Raw genomic sequence first — 14,506 nt, 5'->3', positions numbered from 1 at the left:
AACGCATTCTTCTCCATTTTCACATCACATATCTATGGAAGTCTGTTTCTGCAACTGAATATTTTTTTTTTTTGTCAGAACTGTGTGATACAAACTCGCAATTGTTGACTTTTTTTTCTTAGAATTGTAAGATATAAACTTGGAATTGTTAGTTATAAACTCACATTTGCAAGAACAAAGTCAGAACTGTGCATTTATATCTTGCAATGCTGATTTTTTTTTTCCTTAAAAATGCAGTGTTATGCAATTAGAAGAAAAAAGTCAGAACTGCAAGATATAAACTTATTTAGCAAAAATAGTTTATATCTCAGAATTCTGACTTTAAAACTCTCAGTTGCAGTTTATATCACACAATTCTAAGGAAAAGAAATCCAAATTGCGAGATGTAAAACTCACACAAGTCAGAATTGTTTTTATCTCAATTCTAACTTTATAACTTGCGATTGCAAGTTTATATTACACAGTACTGAGAAAAAAAAGAGTCAGAGTTGTGAGATAAAAAAAAAAAAATAAATAAATAAATAAATAAATAAAAAAAAAAAAAAATTCCAAACAGATTGATTATTTATCTATTTATTAAAATTAAAATAAAATTAATTAAATAATCAAAAAGTGGAAAATAGCATGCCTTATGGGTGTCAGTTAGGGTTAGGTGTAGGGAGGGCTACACCGCTTTTGTTCTAAAGTGGCATCCATTTAATAATTTTAATTTAAAAAAAATATAATTTACACTCAAAACATTATTACTGCATACTGTTTAATGTACCACAATACATATGAGATATCTGCCACTATTTGCAGTAGTACAAACAACATGCAACTACCATTATTGCAAATAAAATACTGTATAAAAAAATATTTTCACTTTTTTACCTTTTAATAATAGTATGACTAATCATAGAAAACTGATGTGATTAATTAGTTTAAACTAATTTTAAAAAAATCGATTCACTGACCTAAATCTTAGTATCCTTGTTAGTTTCATAAGGTTTTGAAAAATTCACATACTATTTACAACAAAATTGTACATTTAATGACTAAAAATATCATGTAACTATCAAGTAAAAAGCAATATTTTTCCATACACCATCTTAGTTTTAATTTACTAAAAAATTCTACCTATTAACCTAGACACACTGATGTTGTTTATTATTTCCTATTTTATCTTTGTTTCATGTTGGTAGTTGATCCTGACAAAGTCAGATTTCAATTATTTATAATCCCACCTGGATCCCTGCAATAAAGACAGAAGTGGATCGCAACAAGATATGAGGATTAATTTTTGCTCTGTTCATGTTTTGTGTGCATGAGTCAGTGATGTGCATGTGGGTGTACCTACAGAGACTTCATGGACTGAAATAGCCAAGAGGATTATTATGTGTTTGTGTGTGTAACTTGATTTCAGGGTTGTGTCAAGGGCCTTAGGGGGGGAAGATGTGGCTACGTAATGAGGAATTTCCACAGATTCACAAAAAAAGAGAACACTTGCACCCTGAAGCTCACAAAACAAACATTAATATGTTTGAGAAAAAAACAACTCAACCATATATAAATATTTAGAAATGACTAAATGTGTGAAGACTGACAGAGGCAATATGTATATTCAGTTTTTAAAAATAGGCATCAAAAAATAAATGATTGAGAAAAGTTGTTTCTTTTCAGTATCTTTTTGATATTTTGTCTCAGTGTTGTGTCGGTCTATCTTTAAATTTCCCTGTTTTAGATCTCCTTGGAGATGCAGTTTTATTTTATAAAAGAGCATTAAAAAGAATGTGTTCAGAAAGTGGAGTGAAGCAGAAATGGGCATGCTGTCCTCTTTGTGCTGGTGATATGGGGCAGTGGATTGTGACCTTGCGTCTCATGGGCAGCGTAGCCTTTATTAGCATCAGGTGCACCACATCACACACTGATAGCTGTACTCAAAAAGGACACACATCCACTGGGAGTCCAGGCTGTTGGAGGGCTGGTGCGATAATGATTCCAGGTGAATCCTACAAAAAGAGGAGAATAATGTCATGTACCCAGACTTTTGACTAACAGCACAAGATATACTTTGCAGCTTATTATGGCCAAGAATCACTCAGTTAAGCCGGGTACACACTGTACAATTTATAATAGTCTTTCAGGTTTGCTGCTTGTCAGACTTTACGAACACGATCCCAGCTATAAGCCATGTCATACTGTGGGTTCTCAGTTGCCATTATTTTCAGTCAAGACTAAAATCAAAAATACTCATCTGGAGTTTTGCATAAGCAGTCTGTGACACATTCAGTGATGTGAGCCACATTCACATTCAAAACTGAAATGGTGGCTAACAAACTAAAATAATCTCTAGCATTAATTTTGATTTGTGACACTGGCAGAATTTCCTCTGAGGTAAATTTTGATTGCAATGATCATTAATTGGCCGTCTGGAAACATGTCAAACTAGTGATCATACACAACAGATTTTAATAAAATTTGTCTCAGATAGCCAAATTATGGCCAAAATTGTACAGTGCACAACTTAACTACTTACTGAGGTCTTGATTTTGTATTAATGGTGAAAACAAATTATTTTTAGAAAAACAGTATGAAGGTCCAGAGATTACTAAGTATGTATGAATTAGCCACCAATTCACCAAAATGTAAAAATAGTTATTAACTGCCAAGTGATTGTGTTGCTGAGGATACGTGTAGAGACTGGGACAGTGGCTGGTGGTCACACATTTAAATCCAGTGAATGTTTGTAAAAAAGGTTATTTTTGATAGTCAGTTTAGTCAGTTTCTGTACTGACACAAACCTTATAGTCTTATATAATAATGATAATAATAATAATAATAATAATAAGAAGAAGAAGAAGAAGAAGAAAATAAGAATTCAAACAAATAAATAAATAAATGAATAAATACATACATACATACATACATACATACATACATATATACATAAGTACATACGTTTTCTCCGAGGAGACAAGTGTCAGGAAATATTAAATGAGAATCGCGATATGATTGGATGTGACTGGTTAAGTTCGGCTGTGATTGGTTTCAGGCAATAAATCCCACCTCTTGTGTTCGTGTGCGTTCCACGTTTGCGAATCATTCTGAATAAACAATATGGCATTACTTCAACAGTAAGTAAACAACTCACACACTTAGATATAACCACATTGTTAGGTCAAATTAAGACTTAAAATGGCATGAAAACATGATCTGTGGAAGTTTTTAATGAGTAATCAGCTTGGTGAAATTAAAAGTAAACCTCAGTGTCTGTGACAAATATTTATCGAGCTTTGATGACTGATGAACACCACAAATATAAATACAAAAATAGCAAAAGGTTAACTATAATAAATAATAGTGGAACATAAGTTCAGAAATGAAATATATTGTTTAAATAGTTACTGCCTTGAGTTATTTTAGAATAAATGTAAAATGCTTAAAAAACACTAACTTGATTAGATTCATGTTTGGCTTTAATAAAGAATATTAATAGCGTTTAAATATTTTTCCCCCTTTTCTTTTCTTTTCTTTTCTTTTCTTTTCTTTTCTTTTCTTTTCTTTTCTTTTCTTTTCTTTTTTTTTTTTTTTCTTTTTTTCTTTTTCTGATAGTGTAAGTAAGGTTTGTTTAACCAAACAAATGTGACTGGGACTTGAATTTACATTTGATAAAATATACTTTAATAAATAAATAAACAAATAAATACAAATAAATAAATAAATAAATAAAAACATGCCATAACGGAACCTGCTAATTAATGACACTGGTTTGAAAATAATAACGTTATTAGAAATATGAAATTAACTATAACAAATTATACTGATAAAATGTATTATATTCTGTGTTATAGTGTTTTTTTTTAAATAGTAATGGAATTATATAACAAAAAAATAACTGCAAAATTGAAAAAGATGACAAAACACACTAGCCTACTGAGATTGTAATTATCTTGCTAAAATAAAGCTGCAATACATAAAACGTTTGTTTTATTCTGATAATTACGTTTTAAGCACTATGCTCCCTTGTTTACCCAAGGAAAATCATATAATTAGATATGCCACAACTCACCTGGGTCCCCTTTATTTGTTTAACAGACATTTCCAACTTTGCAGATGTATAAAATCTCATGTTATGCACAGCTGTGCCATGTTTTCCATGTTCTGGACAGTAAATTTTGATGATTAGGAGTCTGTTAACTCTAATGATTGGTCCCTTGTGGAATAACTCTTGTAAACAGATTGTCCTGAACGGATATTAATGGTCTGTGGGCAATATTATGTCACATCAATTTACAGTGCTCATATATGTCATGCTAGTCAGCTCTGTTTAGTTCAGAAGTTTAAAGTTAGGTTTACAACATGTATATAAACAATATTATCACAACATTTGCATATTAACACAAACCAACGTTTGTAAATAGCAAATATTGTTTAGATCAAGCAATACGTTAGTCAAGAAACATACTAATATTATAATTTAAAATATAGGCTGCTTATAAATGTAAGTATCTGCATTACATTTAAAGCCTATTTAAAAGTGTTCGTGTTTTTTTTTTTGTTTTTGTTTTTTTCTTGACTGTCAGTTGTAAATGTATAATCTAAACCTTGCTTATGTAAGTAAAGCAAGCAATTACAATTAAGCATCTCAGTTAGCATAGCAGTACTATTATGCATCAATTATCCTTCAAAATCATTAGGCCAGTCAAATTTAGACCGGAACTATTAGTTACGTAATGCTGTATAATGTTACCATAGTAATATTGATTTGCAAAACAGCCTTTCTATGGGCCTCTTGTTACTCAGGTTCGCTACTTCCCGCTGTCTGACGCAGCTGTGTTATCCAAATACCAGAGATTAAGCAATCGGCCATGACACTATGCAGAAACTCTTCAGAGATTGTTTAAAGCAGTAGGAAAACTTACACAGCTGGAGGATTTTTATCTGCTCTTTTTACATTCCTTCATAAATTGTTTAAAAATATGATTTACAGTAACAGTTATGACCTAGATTGCTGATGGCAAGAAATCAGTCTTTAGTACAGTTTTTTGCTCTCTCATTGTCTTTCTGTTTCTGTCTGTATTCCTCTCTATACTCAAACAGTGAATGTTAGTGCTTGAGCAAAGATTGGATCATCAAATATTCATTTTTCTTCAAGAGTTTAGATGACATTCACAATCTAAACAGAGACGAAACACCCGTTCCTTTTCCATTCCCTTGAAATGATGATGCCAGAAAAGCGTAATTTTCACAGGGACCATCCACGGTTTGAACTATAAACAGTGGCGACTGGCTTGATGAGGGATCCAGATAACAGATACAGATGGCTTCCTGCCCACCCCATCCATGACCTCCTCTGAGCCTCCCACCAAAGTGTTGCCGCCACCAGCTTTAATTAAGCAATCCATCTCAGGTGAGAGCTGGATGTGCTGATTACGGCACGGACTCTCTGCGTGACCTGCTTTTATGAAAAGTAGAAAGGAGAAAGTAACCCTGCTATTTTGCTAAGCATTGATCATAAAATAAATAAATAAAATACAATTAAAAGTGGATTTAAATAATAATATCAAATGAAATAATTAGCAGTGTACGTACATTGCACTAATTTCTTTCATTTTAGGTTTAAATTAATTAAAGGGATAGTTTGAAAAAAAAAATTACATTTGCTGTTAATTTACTCACCCTCAGCCACTGAACATTATTTACAATATTATAACCTATAATCCATACCCTCAGGCAAACAGTCTGGAACGAATCATTCTTTCGAACCGGTTCTTTTTTTGTGACTACCAGTTCAACAAATTGGACTCAACTGTCTAAAACAAGTGTTCCGTACAAATCCTGAAAATTGAAGCCAAAATGTTTCGACCTCCAACAGTCACTAAACTTAGGAAACAATTCCAACTCAGGCTGAAGTCTTACAAGAAAGGGGAATAAATAAAGTTTGTATGGTTTCTTATGATTTATGTAAAATGGTGAGTTGATTAAAGAAGTCGTCCACTTCCAGAACAAAAATTTACAGATAATTTACCACCCCCAAGATGTTCATGTCTTTCTTTCTTCAGTCGTAAAGAAATTGTTTTTTGAGGAAAACATTTCAGCATTTTTCTCCATATAGTGGACTTCTGTGGTGCCCTGAGTTTGAACTTCCAAAATGCAGTTTAAATGCGGCTACAAACGATCCCAAATGCGATCGTAAAGCTGAGGAAAAAGGGTCTTATCTAGCGAAACGATCAGTTATTTTCATAAAAATAATACAATTGATATACTTTCTAATGTTAAACGCTCATCTTGTTTTACTCTGCCTGAACTCTGTTTTTTTCCGGTTCATGACAGTTAGGGTATGTCGAAAAACTCCCATTTCATGTTCTCCCTCAACTTCAAAATTGCTCTATATCGCTGTTTTACCTTTTTTGTTAAGGGTGTTTGATCTTTGCATGTTCACTTTGCAAAGACTGCGTCAGTACTTGTGCAGCGAAGTCAGATGACTTTTGAAGTTGAGGGAGAAAATTCAGGTTGGAGTTTTTCGACATACCCTAACTGTCTTGAATCAGAATACACAGAGTTCAGGCAGAGCAAGACAAGCCGAGCGTTTGAGATTAAAAAGTATTTAAATTGTATGTTTTTAATGAAAATAACCAATTGTTTCATAAGATAAGACCCTTCTTCCCTGGCTGGGATTGTTTACAACTGCATTTTGGAAGTTTAAACTCGGGGCACCATATCAGTCCATTATATGGAGAAAAATCCTGAAATGTTATCCTCAAAAAACAAAAAAAAACAAACATAAATTCTTCAATAACATCTTGGATGACAAGGGGGTGAGTACATTATTTGTAAATTTTTGTCTTCTCCTTTAAGACTCATTTTATATGCTTTAGACATGTACAGCATCTGCGTTCCTCATTTGTATTGGATGCTTTCCCTGCAGAAAGAAAGAAATAGCTAAAACCAGCCTAAGCTGGTTGGCTGGTCTTAGCTGGTCATAGCTTGTCAGCAGGCAGGGTTTAGAGGGTCTTTGGTCACTTCCTTAGCTGGTCAGCCTGGTCTTAGCTGTTGGCCCGGCTAAAACCAACAACTTCCTGCTTAAACCAACTAAGACCAGCCTTTTTTTTTTTTTTTTTCAAAGCAGGGTTAATAATATATTGCATGTTTATCTAAACAAACTGGTGAATCGGTTATTTGAACTGTAAGAAGTAAAAATGCTTTTACAATCACTAAACTAATATGTTAACACAAAAGGTTGTATTGAATGTATATGTACAGTAGATATTAGCATTCAGGAGAAAAAAAGTAGAAATAGGTAACATTTTTATTTTAAGTACTCAAAATCTAAAATCTGTTTTCCTTGGTCAATAAAGTAATTTCTATTGTTTGGCCTGTTGGACTTTACAAAATGTTTACTATGTTGCCAACTAAACATTTGTGTTTATTTGGTTTACCAGAAGGAATTCCATTTATCTTTTCAATTACAAATTCATAAAGTCCTGCATTTGAGAAATAATTCAAGAGAAGACAGCACATTATGAAATCATTCCAGAATACCACTTTAAAGGGATAGTTCACCCAAAAATGATAATTACCCCATGATTTACTTACCCTTACGCCATATGTGTATATGACTTTCTTCTTTCAGACAAATACAATCAGAGTTATATTAATAAATGTCCTGCCTCTCCCAAGCTTTAAAATGCCAGTGAATGGGTGTTCAAATTTTGAAGTCCAATAAAATGCATCCATCCATAAAAAATGCTCCACACGGCTCCGTGGGCTTAATAAAAGCCTTAAGTGAATCGATACGTTTGTGTAAGAATAAATATCCATATTTAAAACTTTATAAACTGTAATCTCTATCTTTCACTAGCTGTTGTGCACATATTCATGAAAGAGTGGTGTTCCAGCAGATGACCGGTGAGAATATGTGAGAACCATGTTTTGTTTTACAGGAGCAAAGGAAACAAAGCTTCCTCTGTTTAGCAAAGAAAAACCAGTCTCCTCTCCTCTTGGCCTCAAATATTTTTTCTTTACAAATCCTTGTTTTGTACCTATATTTTGTAACCAGTGTTTTGTTTTTTTCTCTTATGTGTTTCGTCACTTTTTACCAGAGCTTACGCTACGCCTACATCCCACGTGTTCCTCTAAAACACCACTCTCTCAAGAATGCGCATATGACAGTTAGCAGAAGCTAAAGATTGCAGTTTATAAAGCTTTAAATACAGATGTTTTTTTTTTTTTTTTTTCCTTAAACAAATACATCGATTCACTTCAAGGAGTCGCTTTGGACCCCTTGAAGCCATGTGGAGTACTGTTTATGATGTATAGATGCACTTTATTCGACTTTCTATTGGATTACTGAGTCTCAGCAGTCATTCACTGCAATTGTAAAGCTTTGAAGAGCCAGCAAATTTCTTATTCTAACTGACAGTATTCATCTGAAAGAAGAAAGTCATATACACCTAGGATGGCTTGAGGGTGAGTAGTTTTCATTTTTAGGCGATCTATCCCTTTAATATCTGGCTTATCTAGAGTTGCTGTGTCATGAGCTGAAGATTTGTTGGAAAGGCAGCATCATGCTTGAGTCATATTAGCTTCATAACAGTGCAAGTGTTTTACTCTGGCGAAAGACAGCCAAAGCATGACAAATGGAAAGTGAGAACAGATCCAGGCTTCCAGTGACGACAGCCTCATTATGCGTGTATAAGAGCGCCTGTCTGATCTCACCAGCGTCTAGTTGGAGAAGATTCACCAAGACAACACATCGGAAGTGAACGGATAGTCTGGATTCAAAATCTGGAGCTGCCACTTAACATGACAGGTAGGTGAGATTCGTTGGGACTTTTCAAGTAGAGATTCAGAGTCATTGGGACTTTAATAATAATGGTTATTTTCAAAAAGTACATGTTACGTGAGTATTACAGCAACAGGTTATGTAACACCAGAAAAAAGTTACTTTCATTTAATATTAATAAATAATGTAATTCCCAAATTAAACATTTTAATAATTCCCAAGGAAAACAATAACTAATAAAATGTAATTTTTGCATAAAAGTGTCTGCAAAATGCATAAGTATAAATCAGAATCCAAAACTGCCTTTCACTTTATCAAAGAGCTTAAAATCCATCTTTTATGGAAAATGTATAAGAACATTACGCCCTGAACATACTTGGAATTTCCAGGTTTTGCTCAACCAGACGGATCCGTTCCAACAAATGACTCCCCTTCAATCTTTGTTGGAGTTGGATTCAAAGCCTGGTTGTTGTTTTTTTCAGTTGGCAAACATGAAGGAAACTTCAAACTTCATCAGTTCAGGAAAAAAAAACTTAAGACTTAAGCTTGAACATAACGATTAAGCTCAAGATTTTTGTTTTACAAGAAAATATCACTTAAGTCTTTCTACTTCAAAAGTTCTTAAGTCAATGTTGTACTTGCTGCCTCTTTCTAACTGTGAAATTTCTTTGCAATTTCTGAGTAAAAATTGTTTCAAAGTAAATGTTTTTTCTTATGTACATTTTTATTGATGTAGAAACAATTTTCACTCAGAAATTGCTAGTGTATTTCACAATTAATTACAAAGAAACAGCAAGTAACACAATAAATTATACACCAGGGAAAGGTCTGAAAGATTGAAATAGTATTTTCTTATAAAACATGCTCTTTCTTTACAGTGTACGTTTAAAAATAATTATTTAAATTAAATTCTAATATGCCATGTCTATTACCATTTAACAGTGTCCCAATGGAACTAAATTCATCAAACCTCCCTTGCAACGACACAGTCGCCTGGATTTGGCTGTCTTCTCTCCACCCCCCATTTCTGGCTCTTATCAGTATCCTGGGAGTGGTGGGTAACAGTCTGGTCCTCTGCGTGTTCTGCCTCCAGCGGAAGCCGTGCAGCGTAGCTGATGTGTATCTGGGCAACCTGGCAGCTGCAGACCTCATTATGGTCCTGTGTTTGCCCTTCTGGATGGTCACCATTACCCAAAACTATCAGTGGAACTTCGGTCAGCTGCTCTGCAAGGTGATCAACACCGCTATCTCAATGAACTACAACTGCAGCATATTCTTCCTAATGCTGGTCAGTGTGGACCGCTACCTCGCCTTGGCCAAACCCCTGAATCCCAGTAAGCTGAGATGCCCCAAATGGGCCAAGCGCATCTGTGCGGTGATTTGGGCGGTGGGGTTCATGCTCAGCCTCCCAACTATGATCTTTCGAAGAGTAAACTTTGTTCCATCCGCAGGCGTGGACGCCTGTTATTTAGTGTACCCTCATCCAGCCTGGGTTCTGCAACGGAACCTCACCACAAACTTCATTGGGTTCCTGCTTCCGCTGCCGGTCATTTCACTTTGCACTTTTCACGTGGTCAAAGCGCTTAAAAACCGTGGTGTATTGATTAATCCAAGGGTTCAAACGGAGAGGAAGGCTGCTCAGCTGGTTTTGACGGTCCTCGCTATGTTTCTCCTCTGTTGGACGCCCTTTCAGCTGATGCGTTTCCTAGACACTCTTGACTACTTTCAGCTCTTTTCTGGGTGTCTTTGGGAGCACACATTGGATATAGGCAACCAGCTGGCTACTTATTTAGGGTATAGCAATAGTGCAATAAACCCTTTTTTGTATGTTATTGTAGGGAGTCACTTTAGGAAGAGAGCTCAAGGAGTTTTTCAAGGTTTTCTGTGTTCTAAACAGAAGAGCAACTCCTCTGTGCACCTAAATGTTACTGTTATCAGCAAGTGCGGTGACAGTCCTAAAGATAACAGAATAACACCGCTGGCACAAAGAGCTGTATATCCACCCATCAACCTCATATGATGTGTAGTTAGTTATGAAGAAATAAAAAAGTTCAACGGGTAGAGGTCAAGAGTTTGATTGGTGACACTTTATTGTGATGGTCTAGAATAGACATTCTATTAACTATAAGTAACTTTGCAAGCACATGCCAACTTCTAACCTTAACCATAGTCTAACAATCTACAAATACTCTGAGAGTTAGTTGATATGTAGTTTTAATATGGTTAACAGAATGTCTAATAAGGTGAAACTGTTTGATTATGAGAAGATCTCATTTGTTTACTGTGCAGTCTTGTTTTTCTTTACTCACATCTGTTCCCTCCATCTTTGTGGAGGTGTGGAAAGAATGTGATGTGAGGACCTAGGAACCGGTGGAATATATTTGCTCACTCAAGTGTTATGTAAACCATTACTGATTTTGCACAAAAATATTTTGAAAAGACTTTTGTAAATGTTTTACTGAACATCTGTGGACTTGTTTAAAGATGTATGTTTGGTTTTAGTGTTATTAGTGCATTGTATTGTTTGTATGTTTCTAACTGTTACTTACAGCATTTCTTTCCACTAAAGCAAATTTAATAACCACATACCCTTTATTTATTTATTTATTTATTAAAAAACCAAAGAGTATATTCAAACAATTCAAAACCAAAGACTGTGAGTTTCTGCTTTGTTTTATATATATATATATATATATATATATATATATATATATATATATAGGTGTCTTTCTTTATGAACATGTATATGTACTGTATGTATTTAATGTATATTTATAATGTATATGTACTGTGTTATTATAAATGTGTTACTTTGAGTAAAAAAAAACAAAACATTAATTTAGTACTGGTGTAATACCTCACTGTGCTGTTGATGTAGCTGGTTAAATATTTTGAATAAAGCAAGATGCACTGCTGAAACATATCAATTTTATGATTGATTCAAACAACAAAGAAGCAAATTATAAGATATTTCATTTCTGGTCATCCACAGAAGTATTGGACACATTGGTCCAGGAAGGACACACCTTTAGCTAGTCTTCTCTGGAAGCTTTCTCTCTCCTCGTTCCTTGCCTTGCTGTGGGCTTAGTAAACTGATATGTCCATCATGTTAGTGGACTTCAATTGATTTCCGGACCACGGAGGACAAAGCAGTGATAAAGCATCAATTAATGTATTTAGAAGCTCATCACTTTGAAAAAAGTGCCTGCCCAAAACATACATGCATGTAAACTGTAAGACCCAGAGAGATTAAGATTTTAAAAGCCCCTTTGTCATGCATTTCTCTGATAGGAACATTAATTTCTTCTGGCTATGGTTATCTTGTATTTTCAACAAAGGGCGCAGAAAACCTGGAAAGAAGTTAATTAGGTGTCATTTTATTTCTGTTGTATGCCAGTCCTTCTATGTGTGTGTTGCACGAGTATAAAATCCTCCGTAAATATTACCACTTCTTTTAAAAATATAAAATATTCATCTTGTTCCTACAATGTTCGATATTGAGTCTGATCTTGACTGTAGCCTACAAATGCTGTGTGCGCTGAAACAGTAGGGTTGTATCAGGTTAAACTACAACTAAGCTCATTTCCCATTTTTGTTACCGTGTGGCTCACTATTTGATGAATTAGATACCTACATCCTGAAGTAAAACCAATTGAGAAGCTCTGGTGGTCTTTACAGAAGTGAGTCAAAGATTTCGAGTGAATCACATGAACTGAAGCACAAGGTTTCCTTTCTGCTTATCTGTCTGACTCAGCCAACATGTAAATCTCTCGTTGTGTCTACCCATATTAGGCAGTTACCATGAGTTACCCCCTTGTGATATACACTTTAGCATACTTACAAAAAGACTTACGTGTTACAGAAATAGTTAAAAGAATATTTTAAAGTGCAAATTAAAGGGGACATACCAAATCTGACTTTATCTAGTTTAAAGGAGAAGTCCACTTCCAAAACAAAGATTTGCATATACTATATAATAATGCATCTCATAGACTTTTCCTGCAGTTATACCTGATCAAATGCTCATTAGTAATCTTTTAGCTCTGGTTGAACAAATCTTTCTTTGCTTGCTTTGAACAGCAGCTACGCTAATTATGTTCCTATTTGTTCTCTGTTTCTGCCGTGGGATTGACATCCCGTGGTAACTAGGAACTCCAGTCTGGATCCAGAACACTTAAGAAGAGATGATGCCAACCCCTAAGAGGACTTCAGATGATGCCAACCCTGAAACAACATACAGCACTACTGAATTTTGCTACTAATTTATGGTGTTTTTTGTCTGTTTGATTACATCATTAATTAATCTTTACCATACGTCTCTGCCATATGTACATCAACTTGACATAGTCACCACTAGTAAGCTACTACTAAATATATTGTAAAAACTTGAATTTGGTGTAAAGTTGCTTTGCAACGATATGTATCGTGAAAAGTGCTATACAAATAAGTTTGAATTGAATTGAATTGAATATACTTACCCCCTTGGCATTCAAGGTGTTCATGTCTTTCTTTCTTCAGTCAGAAAGAAATTGTTTTTTGAGGAAAAAAATCAGCATTTTTCTCCATATAATAGACTGATATGGTGCCCCAATTTTGAACTTCCAAAATGCAGTTTAAATGTGGCTTTAAACAATCCCAAATGCGGTTGTAAATGATCCCAGCCGAGAAAAAAGGGTCTTATCTAGCATAACAATTGGTTATTTTCCTAAAAATAATAAAATTTATATACATCAAACGCTCGTCTTGTCTTACTCTGCCTGGACTGTTTTTTTCCGGTTCATGACAGTTAGGGTATGTTGAAAAACTCCCATCTAATGTTCTCCCTCAACTTTAAAATCATCCTATATTGCCGTTTTACCTTTTTTGTTAAGGGTGTTTGATCTTCTTTGCATGTTTACTTTGCAAAGACTGTCGGTACTTCTGCAGCAATGTAGGATGATTTTGAAATGATTTTTGAAGTTGAGGGAGAAAATACGATTGGATTTTTTTCGACGTACACTAACTGTCTTGAGCCAGAATACACAGTTCAACAAGAGCAACATGAAAAAGGACAACCCAGTAATTTGTTTTTGTAAGCTTTTCTAACGCTAACTCACGACCAATTCATATGTATTTTACGGAGTAGCTAATTCGTACAAATTTGTAAAATTTCAGTGACGGGTAGGTTTAGGGGCGGGGTTAAGTTAAGGGCATTCATACAAATTCATACGTATTGTGCAACTCATAAAATACGTACGTTTTGGCTAGAAAGGGGATTTTATTATAATATAACCCCCTTAGTCTGCACGTTTCCACCCATGACACCATCAATTTGCCACGCTGCTGCCGCACAGATCTAAAATATACATGCAATTTCCTAGCTGTTTACGTTAATAGACATAACCAACTGTTTTGTGTGTCTTTAACATAAACTTGCATGTATTTGACAGTTTAAGCGCAATAAGACATGAAAGAGAACTTAGTTTAGTACTCATGCAGTATGACAGCCGCTTTCTGTGCGTGTGCTTCGATGTGTGTGCTAAGATGTGGAGCAATGACGAGGTAAGGTGCCTTTTATGAGCTCTTTGTTAGTTTGCAGGTGGTGAAAATAAAATCATATACACGCAACAATGAGTGTGCTTAGTCCAGCAGACGGCATTATGTGTATTTGGCTTAAAGCAGCACTGAGCAGACCGATTAGTCAATGGGTATTTTTATGTCATACACCTGCAGCACCACTTTAAGTCAAACGCACCTTTT

The 14,506-nt window shown here is 34.7% G+C and overlaps 1 protein-coding gene across 1 annotated transcript; it reads left to right on the top strand.

The window, feature by feature from the left end:
• The first annotated feature begins 8,283 nt into the window (after nt 1-8,283).
• si:dkey-63b1.1 (B2 bradykinin receptor) lies at nt 8,284-11,468 on the top strand. The gene is made up of 2 exons (XM_051139387.1): nt 8,284-8,794; nt 9,710-11,468. Exon 2 carries the CDS (start codon nt 9,717-9,719, stop codon nt 10,785-10,787), a length of 1,071 nt encoding a protein of 356 aa, XP_050995344.1. The 5' UTR covers nt 8,284-8,794; nt 9,710-9,716; the 3' UTR covers nt 10,788-11,468.
• The last annotated feature ends 3,038 nt before the right edge of the window (nt 11,469-14,506 follow it).

Source organism: Labeo rohita, chromosome 20 (genome assembly GCF_022985175.1).
Source record: "Labeo rohita strain BAU-BD-2019 chromosome 20, IGBB_LRoh.1.0, whole genome shotgun sequence".
Classification (NCBI taxonomy): domain Eukaryota; kingdom Metazoa; phylum Chordata; class Actinopteri; order Cypriniformes; family Cyprinidae; genus Labeo; species Labeo rohita.
Note: the sequence above shows the minus strand (reverse complement) of the source record. Positions and strands in the feature narration are given on the sequence as shown.

Excerpts from the sequence above, each read along its gene's own strand:
- si:dkey-63b1.1 (XM_051139387.1), top strand. The coding sequence starts at position 9,717 with ATGGAACTAAATTCATCAAACCTCCCTTGCAACGACACAGTCGCCTGG.